The sequence below is a fragment of the Physeter macrocephalus genome, chromosome 2 (assembly GCF_002837175.3).
Source record: "Physeter macrocephalus isolate SW-GA chromosome 2, ASM283717v5, whole genome shotgun sequence".
NCBI lineage: Eukaryota > Metazoa > Chordata > Mammalia > Artiodactyla > Physeteridae > Physeter > Physeter macrocephalus.
In genome coordinates this window covers 14,540,661-14,554,217 of record NC_041215.1, presented here as the reverse complement: position 1 = coordinate 14,554,217, position 13,557 = coordinate 14,540,661, and the positions used below count along the sequence as shown (strand labels likewise).

At 47.5% G+C, this 13,557-nt stretch overlaps 1 protein-coding gene across 1 annotated transcript; it reads right to left on the bottom strand.

Moving 5' to 3' along the window:
- Positions 1-758: 758 nt before the first annotated feature.
- TMEM38A (transmembrane protein 38A) lies at positions 759-7,984 on the bottom strand. Its single transcript, XM_028495128.2, has 5 exons — positions 7,781-7,984; positions 7,338-7,522; positions 4,950-5,037; positions 3,118-3,235; positions 759-2,338 (listed from the first exon to the last, which is right to left on the bottom strand). The coding sequence occupies exons 1-5, from the start codon at positions 7,963-7,965 to the stop codon at positions 2,114-2,116; spliced, it is 801 nt and encodes a 266-aa protein (XP_028350929.2). The 5' UTR covers positions 7,966-7,984; the 3' UTR covers positions 759-2,113.
- Between the last annotated feature and the right edge of the window lie 5,573 nt (positions 7,985-13,557).

The window sequence follows — 13,557 nt, the reverse complement described above, 5'->3', positions numbered from 1 at the left end:
GGGTCATACAAAATTTTTTAAGAAACTGCCAAACTGTCTTCCAAAGTGGCTGCACTGTTTTACATTCCCACCTGCCATGTATGAGATTTCCAGTTGCTCCACATCCTCACCAGCACTTAGTATGGTCAGTCTCTTTAATCTTAGCTCTCCTAGTGGGTGTGAAGTGGTGTCTTCCCACTCATTTCCCCAATGGCCAAGGATGTTGAGCATCTTTCATGTGCTTATTTCTATGCCATCTGTATATTCTCTATGACAAAGTGTCCACTCAAATCCTTTGCTCCTTTTTAAGTTGAGCTGTTTTCTTATTATTGAGTCTTGAGACTTCCTTACATATGCAGGATACAATCCCTTTTTCAGATGTGTGATTTTCAAAGATTTTTCTCCCAGTCTGTGGCTTGACTTTCATTCTCTTAACAGGGTTTTGCACAGACTCTTAGCTGCAAATTCCAACCACTCCCATTAATCCTCCCACCTGTCTTTGAAGGGCAGTGATAATCATCATCCTCTTTTTCCCAAGAAGCAAACAGGCTTAGAGAAGGGGAAGCCCCATGACCTGTCAATGGCAGAGTAAGGATCAAACTCATTTCTGCTTAACTCCAAGCCCCACAGACTTCACCCACTGCCTCTATCTCCCACTGGTGAGCAAGGGCTGCCATGAGCCTCATTCTCCTGGAAACTCCATGCGTCTCTACGTTCACAGGACTCCCATTGTGCCGTGAGGCCAAAAGAGCAAGAATGAATCAGACAAGCCATCAAGGTTCTTTCACAACAAATTTATTTGCTGACCCTTCACGCTGAGCCTTGATGGACATGCAAGAGGAGGAATCTGGGGGCCCTACAGCCTCAGGACCCACCTAGCTCCCAGGCATCACCAGATCAAGGCACTTTCCCAATAGCTGGGTAACACCTGGAACCCCAACAATCCCACACCGCTCTGACACAGCTGCAGGCTGATGCCCTGAGCATGCTCTGAGCACCCGTGTGCAAAGGGCAGCCCCAAGCTAGCCTGGTCTGGGCACCAACCCCATCTGAGACTGGCCATGCCCAACCTACCTACCCCTCTCAGATGTCCTGGTGACCTAGGCTGAAATGAAGATGGCCAGGAGGGGCGCTCTGCTCCCATCCCCCTCACACACCCTGAATCAAGTTCCCAGCCTGTCTAGCAGCAGCACAAGGTTTGGCACATAGTAGGCATGTGTTTGTTGAATGACTGAGTGAGTGGCAATGAAGGATGCCAGCATGAGGGAGGTCTCATGGAGCTTCCCAGGTCCAACAGTGAGTTCTTGGAGCCCCTGGACAGAGCCAGATCTTGGAACACCTGCCCAGCCAGCTGCATTTCTTTGGTTTAGGAACAACCTGAAGCCAAGGATCAGAACAAGCCTTCCCCGCCCTCCATGCTCTCAAGTCTGGCTTGGACATGTCTCCTGAAGGCCTCCTTTGTGCCAGGTAACTTGTGGGGTTCTCCAGTCCACAAACACAAAAGATCTAAAATGCAAAGCCATTTTTACGCACGATGAACATCCACCAAGGCCTCCCCTCCTAACTGCATTGTGCTTCTGAGCTTAGAAAGCTGGTTCACGTCCAGCCTCACATCAGCCCTTGCATACAGAATGGGGTGAGGAGCCACTATATAGATGGGGCACGCAAGGCTCAGCGCAGGAGGCAACTTGCCCAGGGATGCCCAGGAGAAGTCGGCAAGAAGAGACGTGGAAATCACAGCAGCTACCTTACAGCAGACACTTAGTATAACGTCCGTCAAACGAATGAGCCTCAACATGGCTTGAAATTCTTTTGGAGTCAAGGTGTAATTTTGGAGAGGAAATAATAGAACCAAGAACATAACTGCCAGGGTTTCCGGCTGGAGCTGCTGCTGTGAACTCCCCCCCAAAAGCTGTAACACTATGGGGACCTGGCAGAAAGAGAAGGGGACCCCCCTTCCTACAAATGCCCTTCACCCCCATATCTCATTTAACCCCTGCATCAGCCCTGGATGGGGGCGGCTAATGGCTCCAATTTGTAGATGGCGAAGTAGAGGCCTGGAGAGGGGAGAACTGAGCCCGGGTCCTGGGTCTGGGTCCTCTCCTTGGTGCCCTGAATGCCCCAGGGCTGCCCTCTAATCCGCCTTCTTGGTTTTTTTCTTCCTGGAGCCCTCACTCAGCTCCTCCTTGGACTTGGTGGGCAGGGCTGAGTGCGAGGAGGGCCCACTGCCGCCCTGGGATCCACCGTGGTTGTCATGGTGATGGTCGCTCCCCCAGGCCGACCCAAACAGCACAGGGCAGACGTAGCCTTCCAGAACATCAAAAGGGGAACTGTGGGAGTGAGTGGCCATCAGGAACACCTGAGGTGGTGTGGCAGAGGAACAGGAGAGGCGAGAGAGCCAGAGGGAGAATGAGGCAGAAGCAAAGTGGGGGTTACGGGGGAAAGAGAGAGAAGGTCAGCCAGGTGAGGGGCAGAGTTAGCCCAGAGCCAGCCTTCTGGCTGCATGCACCCCTAAGAAGGTGACCAAGTGTCCTGGGTTTTCTGGGATGCGAGATTTTAGTGCTAAAAACCCAGGCACACCAGGATAGTTGGTCACCTTTTCCCCAGGAGTATCCCCCACACACACCTGGGCTCAGAGAGGAGCTGTGTTTGGCTTGGGGTCGCTCACTCCCTTTCCCTATGCGATGGCCTGTGGTCCCTTCCCGGGGAGTCAGCAGCGAAGCTCCTTAGCTCCACGGGGAGGGAAGAGTGCATGGCCCCAGAAGACCTTTCCTGGGTAGGGGGGTGACCCTAACTCAAGGCCTGAGGGTCAGACCAGCACCATTCCTGGTCCAGCCCGCTCTCCATGCCCGAGGCACAAGGCCCTGATACTCCAAACAGACTCCGTACACTCCTGCCCCCATCTTGGCCTTTGCCCATGCTGGGCCCTCTGCCTGGAAGACCTTGTTCTGCTCACCGCCATCCCCACCTGCTGGACACTAATCTTCTCATACCCTTCTCCCATGCATACACCTACTGACAAGCTCCCCACCCCTTGACCTTAGGGCTGTCCTTTTCCCAGACACTCAAGGCTATGAGTCTAAGCTCCCTATCCTCAGCCCGGGAGGTTTGGGTCGGCGTCAGGACAGGAAGGCTTACCTTACAGGATACCATGAACATGGTGAAGATGAAGATGAGGCTGGCTTTGGATACTGGGAGCCAGCGGGTCTGCTGGAGGGTAAAGAGGATGGCTCCGTACAGGCTGGCCTTGGTGGGGCTGGAGGGGGTAGCTGTGGTTACTGCGAGGTTCTGCATGGCTCAGGCCACTGTACCACTGTCCCAGGCCCCCTTCTCTGCCCACCCCTGCTGGTTCCAGCACCCATCCCAGCTTCTCCAGAGTGCATGGTGGAAAGGGGCCCATGTGACATGGATGACGGGGTATCTCCCTGTACAGTAAAGAGCTATCTTGGCCCCAAAAGAGGTCTCTCCTTTGCCCTGCTCCTGGAAGGTATCCATTAAGCCCTGGGAATGTCCTGCCTGATAGGAGTGTCTTTGTTTACCTGGGGATTTGGGGTCATACCAGATGGTAATAGTGTGATTTAGGGTGAGGTCTTGGGCCACATGGTATCAGCTGAACCTCTGGAGGGACTGGAGACTGAGGTCAGCCATGCAGGCAGTCAGCTATGTCTGTGTGATCAAGCCCCAGTAAAGCCCCTGAACAGCAGAGCTCAGGGGAGCACCACTGGTTGACAATCTTCAACGCATACAGTCACACATGGATGCTGGGAGAGACAGGTGCTGTCCACACAGTTCCACTGAGAGAGGACAGTTTGAAGCTTGCGCCTAGTCTCTCCCTGGATGCTGTCCCACATGTCTTTACCTTTGCCATTTTTAATCTGTAATAAACTATAATCCTAAGTATAATGGCTTGGCCAAGTTCTATGGGTCCTTCTAGCAAATTGTCAAACCTGAGGGTGGTCTTGGGGACTCCTGAACAGTGCACTCCCCCAGAAGGTGGGATTACAACACACAGTTCCTCTTAATTTTCCTTTTCTTCCTTAAAGAATAGGCTTCCGATATTTTGACTTGTTGCAGAAGACAGACCAGTGACTTCTGTTTCTGATGTCTGTCGCTCACTGCACGTACTTAATGATGATAATTCGACCTGATATTTCCAAAGCACGCACCAGGAACCAGGGTCAGAGGGTTCTGTGTGTGATGGAGCCTTCACACTCAGCTGATGAGGCAGAAGTAGAATCTGAGAGGGGAAGCCACTTGCCCTCTTAGTAGCAAGGGACACAACGGTCTGAGCCTCCATTTCCCTGTCCATGAACTGAGTGTGGGAACAGACCTCTCATGGGGATAAAGTGAGATAAAGTTATGTTTTCCAACATATGAAATGGGAGATAGTTTTCATTGGCATATGGGTGAGCCTTTTAATGTTGTCATATTTTAATGGCAACAGCTTTATTGTAGATTGGGAGAAAATTTAACTAGCTTGAACCTTTAGGTCTTTTAAAAATGTATTAGGCTAAATGCCCTGTGGGGTCCTGGGTTGAGTCCTGTATGTTGCCATCTGGCCCTGCCCAATGTTCCCCACTTAGCCCCAGCCACACTGCTCACCCACACTCTGTGTTCTACATCCTGAATCCCTCACTTCCCACCCACAATCTGTACCCAAAATGCAGAACTAGGCAGAATCGTTGCTCTTCTCTGACTTGATAGTTGGCAGAGGTGCTGGCCTCTGTCCAGAAGCTCCCTCTTTGCCAGAAAACTCTTATTCACTCTTCAAAACCCAAATCAAGTGTCTCATCACCCTGCAACGTTGCCTGCCCCTGGCCCCTAGGTAGTGTTAGGGCTCTACCTCCGGGGTCCCCCAGCTATGGTCTCTGGAAGCTTCTGGAAGGAGAATCAGGGGCTGAGACTTCCAAGTTACCAGGAGTATCCAACCCAGGGTCAGGACCAGGGAATAGGGAGAATGGGATACTCACAAGGACATGTGCAGAATCTCGTTGGTCTCTGGCTTCCAGACCCCTCGGAGCAGCTGCTCAAAGTTGGACATGAGGGCGACACCAGAGCCTATGGGACAGGGTACTTCTAAACAAGCCCGCCACCTCCAGCTCCCTGCTCTTCTTGGCTGAATTCCCAAGGAAGCAGCTTCTTTGCTTCTGGAGTCTGCTCCAGAGGGATACTGAGCCTGGGGTGTATGATCATCAGTTGCAGGTGGGGGAACTGTGGCCCAGAGAGGGGACAGTCTTGCTGAGGGTCACACAGCACATTTGGAGCAAAACCAGCATGAAGAAATCGAGGTCATATCCCACCTGCAAGGTATGTCTTGGACAAATCTGGGTTGTCTGCCCTGATGCTCCCAATCCAGGACCCTGAGCTGTGCATGAGGCTTCTAGAGGGCTCCCCACCCCCAGCCTCTCTTCTCTCTGGGTTCTGAGCTTTCAACCTTTTTCAAACCACTTGCCCTCTAGAAGGCATGTCATACCCCTGGGGAATTTGCTCTGTAGTACAGGCTTCCTGGAGAGAGAATGAGACCCACGTCAAGATTTCTGGTTAAGTTTCTAGAAGAATCTTCCCATTTACCCCAAATGTATTGGCTAAAGAGGCTTGGACATCCACTCCAGGAGTGGTTGTGCTAACTGGGATGCCTGATATGCACCACTGGACCAGGGGTTTGCATCTTGGATGATTTTGCCCCCAAGGAGGCATTTGGCAATATCTGTAGACATTTTTGGTTGTCACAGCTGGGGAGGGGGCTGCTACTGGCAACTAATGGGTTGAAGCTAGGGATGCTCCTCAACACCCTATAATGCACAGGACAGCCCCCACCAAAGAGCATGATCCAGCCCTAAATGTCAGTGGTACTGAGGATACTGTGACTCAATGGATGATTCTAGACCCAGGCATTTTGGGGGTACCCACTTTGGTGAGCAGGAAGCAGGGATTCGGTGCCCAGTGGTGTTTAGCACCTGCTCAAGCCTTCTTTCCCTGACTTCCTTTTACTCCTTGGTCCACCACTGCACCTGTTACTGTTGAATTATCTATTTCTCCTTTAACTTCCCTCGATTTTTGCTTTATGTATTTTGGTGCTCTGTTTTTAGGTGCATATATGTTTATAATGGTTATATCTTCTTAGTGGGGTGACCCAACATTATAAACTGTCCCTCTATATTTTTAGTAATATTGTTTTGTCTCAAAGTCTACCTTGGTCTACCTCTTAGCATAAATGGAGGAGGATAAAAAGGAGGGCTCCAAAGTTGTTAGGAACGTGGATGTTGAATTCAGAAGACTTGGAGTCAAACCCAGCTGTGCCCCCATAGCCATGTGACCTTGGGCATGTCATTTCATTTCCCTCTTCTGTAAAAAGAGATGATGTTAGCCTTCTCCTAAAGGAGAGTCTTAAGGATCAAATGAGAAAAGATGCACAAAGGCCTCAACTCAAAACTTGCCCTGGGTCAGGGATCTTAACCTGGAGTCTATGAACCCAGACAGGAAACAGAATTACATCTTCATTTTCACATCCCTCACTGAAATCCAGCCTTTCCTTCCATCATGAAGGGAGGCAGTTACCTCAGCAGGATTTGCAAGTCTGTGATTCTGTCACCAACAGAATTCATGGATGTTTTTCTTTTCACATTCCCATTGTTGCAGATGGTGGTTTCAAAATATCATTTGTGCTCAACACCACTTCAAAAGTCTGAGAGTCATTAGGAGCCACTGTAAGGTCTGCTATTTAATCACTAGTAAAGATGGATAAAGCTACTACAGCATATTTAAAAAAAAATTTTATAACTACTTTAAAATAATAGGCTTTCTTTATTCTCCTATATATTTTACTTTATGCATTTAAAAAACATAAAAGGGTCTGTAGGCTTTACTGGGCTGATAAAAGGGCTGTAGTCCACAAAGCTTAAGAACCTCTGTAGTTACAGGGGTATGATTTCCTCTCTAGGAGGCATTTGGCAATGTCTGGAGACATTTTAGGTTGTCACACTGGTAGGTGCTACAGGCATCTAGTGGGTGGAGGCCAGGGACGCTGCTCAACATCCTATGATGCACAGGATGGCTTCCACCACAGAGAATGGTCCAGCCCCAAACATCAGTAGGCCCACAGTTGAGAAATCCTGCTCTAGAGACATCAGCTGTCATTGCTTCGTTGTCCTATTTACCTTGGATAGTTAAATTTCTGGAAGAATCTTCTCATTTACCCTAAAGGTGTCTGCTGAGGAGGAGGCTGGACTCCTGCAGCCGTCCTGACATCCCTTAGCCCAGAGCAATGGCTGTGCCAGCTGGGGTGCCCGATATGCCCCACTGAGCAGGGGTTCTCAACTGGGGTGCTTTTCCATTGTTCTCATCATGGTCCTGTTTACCTTTGACCCAGCCAGTGGCGATCATGACGAACCACCCGTGGTGGTAGTGGTGATGCGCGTGATGGATGCCCACGGCGATCTTGCGGACTCTCACCACCTCCTTCATGGCCACGAAGATGAGTTTCACCGGCAGGAAGCAGACACACTTGTAAAAGAGGTCCAAGGGGCAGAAGAAAATCAGGTACCTTTGGGGAGAGAATGCCAAGCCTCAGAGGGAGACAGACCCTGGGGCCCCTCGGAGATGAGGTTGTGTCCAGACCCTCGCTCTCACTTGCCGGGCTTAGGACAGCTGGGCAGTGGAAAGTGGTGGGTCAGGACCACTGTGGAGGTTGTGCTGGTGGGTCCTAGTTCCTCCAAACTCCCGCCTCCCCACTCCCAGGTGGCAGTGTCACCCTGCCCTCCTGCTCTGCTCTCCCACATCCCGCCAGACCAGTGATGCTTACCAGACTGCTGAGGCCAGCAGGATGCTGGAGTTGTTGCTGAAGTAGTCGACCAGGGGCTCCCCGAGCAGCAGATCAGCCAGGATGTAACTCCCAAAGCAATGCAGCATGGCACACAGCCAGGATGCCATGGGGTGGCGCCGGGACAGCTCGACTGCTCCTGAGGGGCATGGGGCATCCCCCACCATCACCAGGGCATCTGGGACATGCTTCACCCTTTATGCCCTCTGTTCAGCCCATCCTAATTCAGCTGCCTTCACAGAGTGCCCACCCAATGCCCTGCAGTTTGCCCATTTCAGAGGAAGAACCAAGGCTCAGAGAGGGTGCACACATGTCTGAGGTCACACAGAGAGAAGGCAGAACCAGGCTGGGGCTCTTTCCTCCAAGCTCAGAGAGGTGGCAATAAGAATAACACCAGGGGCTTCCCTGGTGGCGCAGTGGTTGAGAGTCCGCCTGCCGATGCGGGGGACGCGGGTTCGCGCCCCGGTCTGGGAGGATCCCACATGCCGCGGAGCGGCTGGGCCCGTGGGCCATGGCCGCTGGGCCTGCACGTCCGGAGCCTGTGCTCCGCAACGGGAGAGGCCACGGCGTACCACAAAAAAAAAAAAAAAAAAAAAAAAAAAAAAAGAATAACACCAGCTCACATTTAGCAAGCATTCCCAGGTCTCAGACACTGGGTTTAGCACTCATAGGAAGGACATTAAATCTTCATTGATAACTGCAGCCAAGTGATCACTCTTATTATCCCCATGAGGAGGCTGAAGCTTGAAGAGAGAGGACAACATGCAGTTGGGAAAGCTTTGACGCAGCTACTCCTGCCTTGGGCTGATGCCAAGATCCCTATAAGCTTATACCTGTACTTTTGGTCTCTCTTTATTTGAAAAATTTTTGTGTGCGTGGTAAAATATACATAAAATGTACCACTCTAACCATTTTAAATGTACAGTTCAGTGGCATTAAGCACATTCATGTTATTGTGCAACCATCCCCATCATCCATCTCCAGAGCTTTTCACCTTGCAAAACTGAAACTCTGTCCCCATTAACACTAACTCAGACTTCCCTGGTGGCGCAGTGGTTAAGAATCCGCCTGTCAATGCAGGGGACACAGGTTCAAGCCCCAGTCTGGGAAGATCCCACATGCCATGGAGCAAATAAGCCCGTGCGCCACAACTACTGAAGCCCGTGCACCTAGAGCCGGTGCTCCGCAACAAGAGAAGCCACCGCAATGAGAAGCCCGCGCACTGAAACGAAGAGTAGTCCCCGCTCGCTGCAACTAGAGGTAGCTCACGTGCAGCAACGAAGACCCAACGCAGCCAAAAAAAACACTAACTCTCCATTCCTCCCTCATTCCAGTCCCTGACGCCTATCACTCTACTTTCTGTCTCTATGAACTTGACTACTTTATAGACCTCATGTAAGTGGAATCATACAGTATTTGTTGTTTTGTGACTGGATTCTTTCACTTAGCATAATGTCCTCAAAGTTCATCCATGTCATAAGATGTGTCAGAATTTTCTCCTTTTTAAGGCTGAATAATATTCCATTGGATGGATCTACCACATTCTACATATCCATTCATCCATCAATGGACATTTGGGTTGCTCACACCTTTTGGTTATTGAGAATAGTGCTGCTAAGAACATGAACGTACAAATATCTGTACGAGTTCCTGCTTTCAATTCTTTTGGGTATATTCCAGATGTGGAATTGCTGAATCAAATGTTAATTCCATTTTTAATTTTTTGAGAAAGTTCCATACTGTTTTCCACAGCAACTGCCCCATTTTACATTCCCATCAGTAAAGCACAAGTGTTCCAACCTTTCCACCCCTCAGCAATGCTTGTTGTTTTCTGTTTTTTAGGAATAGCTGTGCTGATGGGTATGAGGTGATATCTCATTGTGGTTTTGATTTGCATTTCCCTAATGATTAGTGATATTCAGTACTCTTTCATGTGCTTATTGGTCATTCCTGTATCTTCTTTGGAGAAATGTCTATTCAAGTCTTTTGTGTATTTTTTAAAAAATTGGTTTGTCCTTCTGTTGTTAAGTTGTGCTCTTACGGAGAATGTTCATTTGCTGGGTAAAGAGCTTTGATTGGCCCCAGATAGGAAGGCACAGAAGAAATTTGAAAGGTGGAGCTGAAGGGCTCTGGAGCCCTATCTTGCTGGGGGAGAGCCATCAGTGCAGAGGGAAGTCACCAGGTATTGGTACCGAAGGGGACAGTGCAGGGCATGCCCACATGTGAGGAACGGTGTAGAAAGAGCAATGAGCAAAGCTGATAATGGAGTCCTTGAAGGCAGAATTATACTAACAGGGTGAGGAGGGAGAGAGGGCATCCCATGCTAGTAGCATGGAAGGAACAAAGACACAAGTAAAAATGGCCAAGCACAAATGCCACTTCCTCCAGGAAGGCTTCCTTGCTCTACTGAGCCAGTCACTCCCGACTCTGGGCTCCCACCACTCCGTGGGCTCCACCCCATTTTTGGTCTTGGTACGTTATTCAATTTTTCACATAGAATAACAGAAAGTAGATTAGTTGTTGCTTAGGGCTGGACGGGACTTGGGAGATGGGAGGATAAAAGCTAGAGGATCCAGCGTGGAGGAGATAGTTGCACAATTCTGTGAATATACTAAAAACCAGTGAATGGGATGATTTAAATGGGTGAATTGGGTGGTATATGAATTACATCTCCATAAAGCTGTTAAAAAATAAAAGGATAACAGAGAAAAAAATGTAACATTTCATAGTTTCTGCAACTGAGGATAAACATTCAGAAATGATACTAAATTGAGTCTTCTTATAAACCCAAGGCAAGAAAATGCAAAAGACTGGACTAACTTAGCAAATAGAAATAGGGACCCCACACCTAAGGAAGATGGCTCAGTGCATTGGTTTCCAACTTGGCTGTACATCAGTTACCTGGGGACTTTACAAACACCTGATGCCTGCTTCCCATCACAGAGGGTCTCGGTTTGTCGGTGTGGGATGTGGCTGGGCTTGTGGATTTTTTAATGCTCCTAGGTGATTCCTTTGTGCAACAAAGTTGAGCACCACAGAGATAGGGGAATGAACTGGCCCATATCCTGACATCCTGCAGCCCTGATAACCCAAAACCTCCATGGTCTGAGAGGATGGGCTCCCAAGAGCAATGGTTTTCAAACTGTGTTCCTGGGAACCGTGAGGGTTTGCAGGGGCAAAGGAGAAACCAAGCAGGTATGTCCTGGGTCTTCCCCCCTGTTTCAACCAGAGCACAACTTCATTTACTGCTTCATCTCAGAGTTTGGCATAAGATTTTGTTTGGAAAGGAGAATCTGGTATTCACACAGTCGTGCATGCAAATATTCATAGCAGCTTTATTTGTAAACAACCCAAATGGCTTCAATGGGTGAATGGATAAACAAACCATGGTACATCTGTACCGTGGAATACTACTCAGTAATGAAAAAGGAATAAACCAGGGATACACGAAACAACGCGGACAGATCTCAACGGTGTGACGCTCAGCGAAAACTGCCAATCTCAGAAGGTTATGTACTGTATATGATTCCATTTATATAACATTCTCCAAGTGACGAGTGGCAGAGAGCAGATCAGTGGTTACCAGGGGTTAGGGTTCAAAGGAAGATCTAACTATAGAGGGGCATCACAGGGGAGTTTCTTTGGAGTGTCAGAACCATTCTGTATCCTGATCGTGGTGGTGGTTACTCCAATCTACACATGTGATAAAATTTCAAAGGACTATATTTTTTAAAGTGCATGTAAAAACAGCTGAATAAAGTCTGTAGTTGGTGTTAATGGTATTATTCTGATGCCAATTTCCATGTTTAAATAATGAGCTACCATTAGGTAAGATGTTGTCATTGGGGGAAGCTGGGTGAAGGGGACTTGGAAACTGCTCCATTTTTGCAACTTCTGGGAATCCCCTGGTGGTCCAGAGGTTAGGACTCAGCACTTTCACTGCCAGGGTTCAATCCCTGGTTGGGGAATTAAGATCCTGCAAGCTGTGGCATGGCCACAGGGGAAAAAAAAAAAAAAAAAAAAGAACCCATTTTTGCAATTTCTTATGAGTCAAACTCTTTCAAGATAAACTGTATTTTAAGATCCCAAATTAAAATGAAGGCAGGGGGTCTAGTTCTTTAAAAACACGTTTACAGAAAACACTAGCGGTACAGGATTAATGTCTATTAGTCAAATACACTTTATACTACACACTTAAGTCTTTTGAATCTTTTTTTTAAACATCTTTATTAGAGTGTAATTGCTTTATAATGGTGTCAGTTTCTGCTTTATAACAAAGTGAATCAGCTATACATATACATATGTCCCCATATCTCTTCCCTCTTGCATCTCCCTCCCTCCCACCTTCCCTATCCCACCCCTCTAGGTGGTCACAAAGCACCGAACTGATCTCCCTGTGCTATGCGGCTGCTTCCCGCTAGCTAGCTATTTTACGTTTGGTAGTGTATATGTGTCCATGCCACTCTCTCATTTTGTCCCAGCTTACCCTTCCCCCTCCCCGTATCCTCAAGTCCATTCTCTAGTAGATTTGCATCTTAAGACAATAGTAGCATAAAGATAGAACCTAACTATCTCAAAAGATTCAAAAGGAAGAAATGGACAAATTCTTTTGAATCTTTTGAGATAGTTAGGTTCTATCTTTATGCTACTATTGTCCTAATCTTCTACAGCCACACCCCTGTGTTGGAACCTGGGTGTCTCCTGGTGTGAAGACTTGTTTCATCGTCTTGATTCCTTCCCTCCCCACTAGTTTCATTTTCTAGAGAATGAATTTAGGATTAAGTCATAAGACACAGCTACTTAGCTCTCACAGCCAGAGCTGGTACCAATGACTCTATTTTTTTATTTTTTAAGTTTTATTTTAAATTTTATTTTACTGAAATATAGTTGATTTACCATATTGTGTTAATTTCTGCTATACAGCAAAGTGATTCAGTTATACATATATAAACATTATTTTTCATATTCTTTCCCATTATGGTTTATCACAGGATATTGAATATACTTCCCTGTGCTATATATGCTATACAGTAGGACCTTGCTGTTTATCATCCTATATATAACCGTTTGCGTCTGTTAATCCCAAACTCCCACTCCTTCCCTCCCCCCACCCCGCCAACCACAAGTCTGTTCTCTACATCTGTCTTTTTCTGTTTTGTAGATAAGTTCATTTGTGTCATATTTTAGATTCTACATATAAGTGATATCATATGGTATTTGTCTTTCTCATTCTGACTTACTTCACTTAGTATGATAATCTCTAGGTCCATCCATGTTGCTGAAAATGGCATTATTTCATTCTTTTTTATGGCCAAGTAGTATTCCCCAGTGCCTCTCTTTAATAAACAATTTACTTAATCCAATGAAAACTCTACTCAATGTGGATGTGAGATGACAAGCTTACAATATGTAATCTATTAGTCGAAAGGCTAGTCAAAAGAAATAATTAGTTCAGGTTTTGGGAGTTTGGGGGGAAAGTTTCTCTTTGTTTCTAGAGATTGGATGCCTTTTGTCTCTAAATTGTCAAATCTGAATGCTTGGCCTCTTTATGCTGTGTACTAAGTGTGAAGCTATTGACATAAATACCTGTATATACTATTGATACACTCAACAAGTTGACTTGATCTTAATCCTTCCATGAGTACAGGGACCTTATCAGTCTTATCTGCTGCTGAACCACCCCCTTCCCCTGACCCCCTGTGCTTGGCACTGTGCCTGATACATGGTAGTTACTCAATAAATAATTGTTAGTGAAAGAA

Coding starts and splice junctions, on each gene's coding strand:
- TMEM38A (XM_028495128.2), bottom strand. CDS start 7,965: ATGGTGGGGGATGCCCCATGCCCCTCAGGAGCAGTCGAGCTGTCCCGG. Junction 5,038..7,337: donor CGCCACTGGCTGGGTCAAAG/GTAAACAGGACC, acceptor CCTGTCCCATAG/GCTCTGGTGTCGCCCTCATG. Junction 3,236..4,949: donor GAGATTCTGCACATGTCCTT/GTGAGTATCCCA, acceptor TACCCCCTCCAG/CCCCACCAAGGCCAGCCTGT.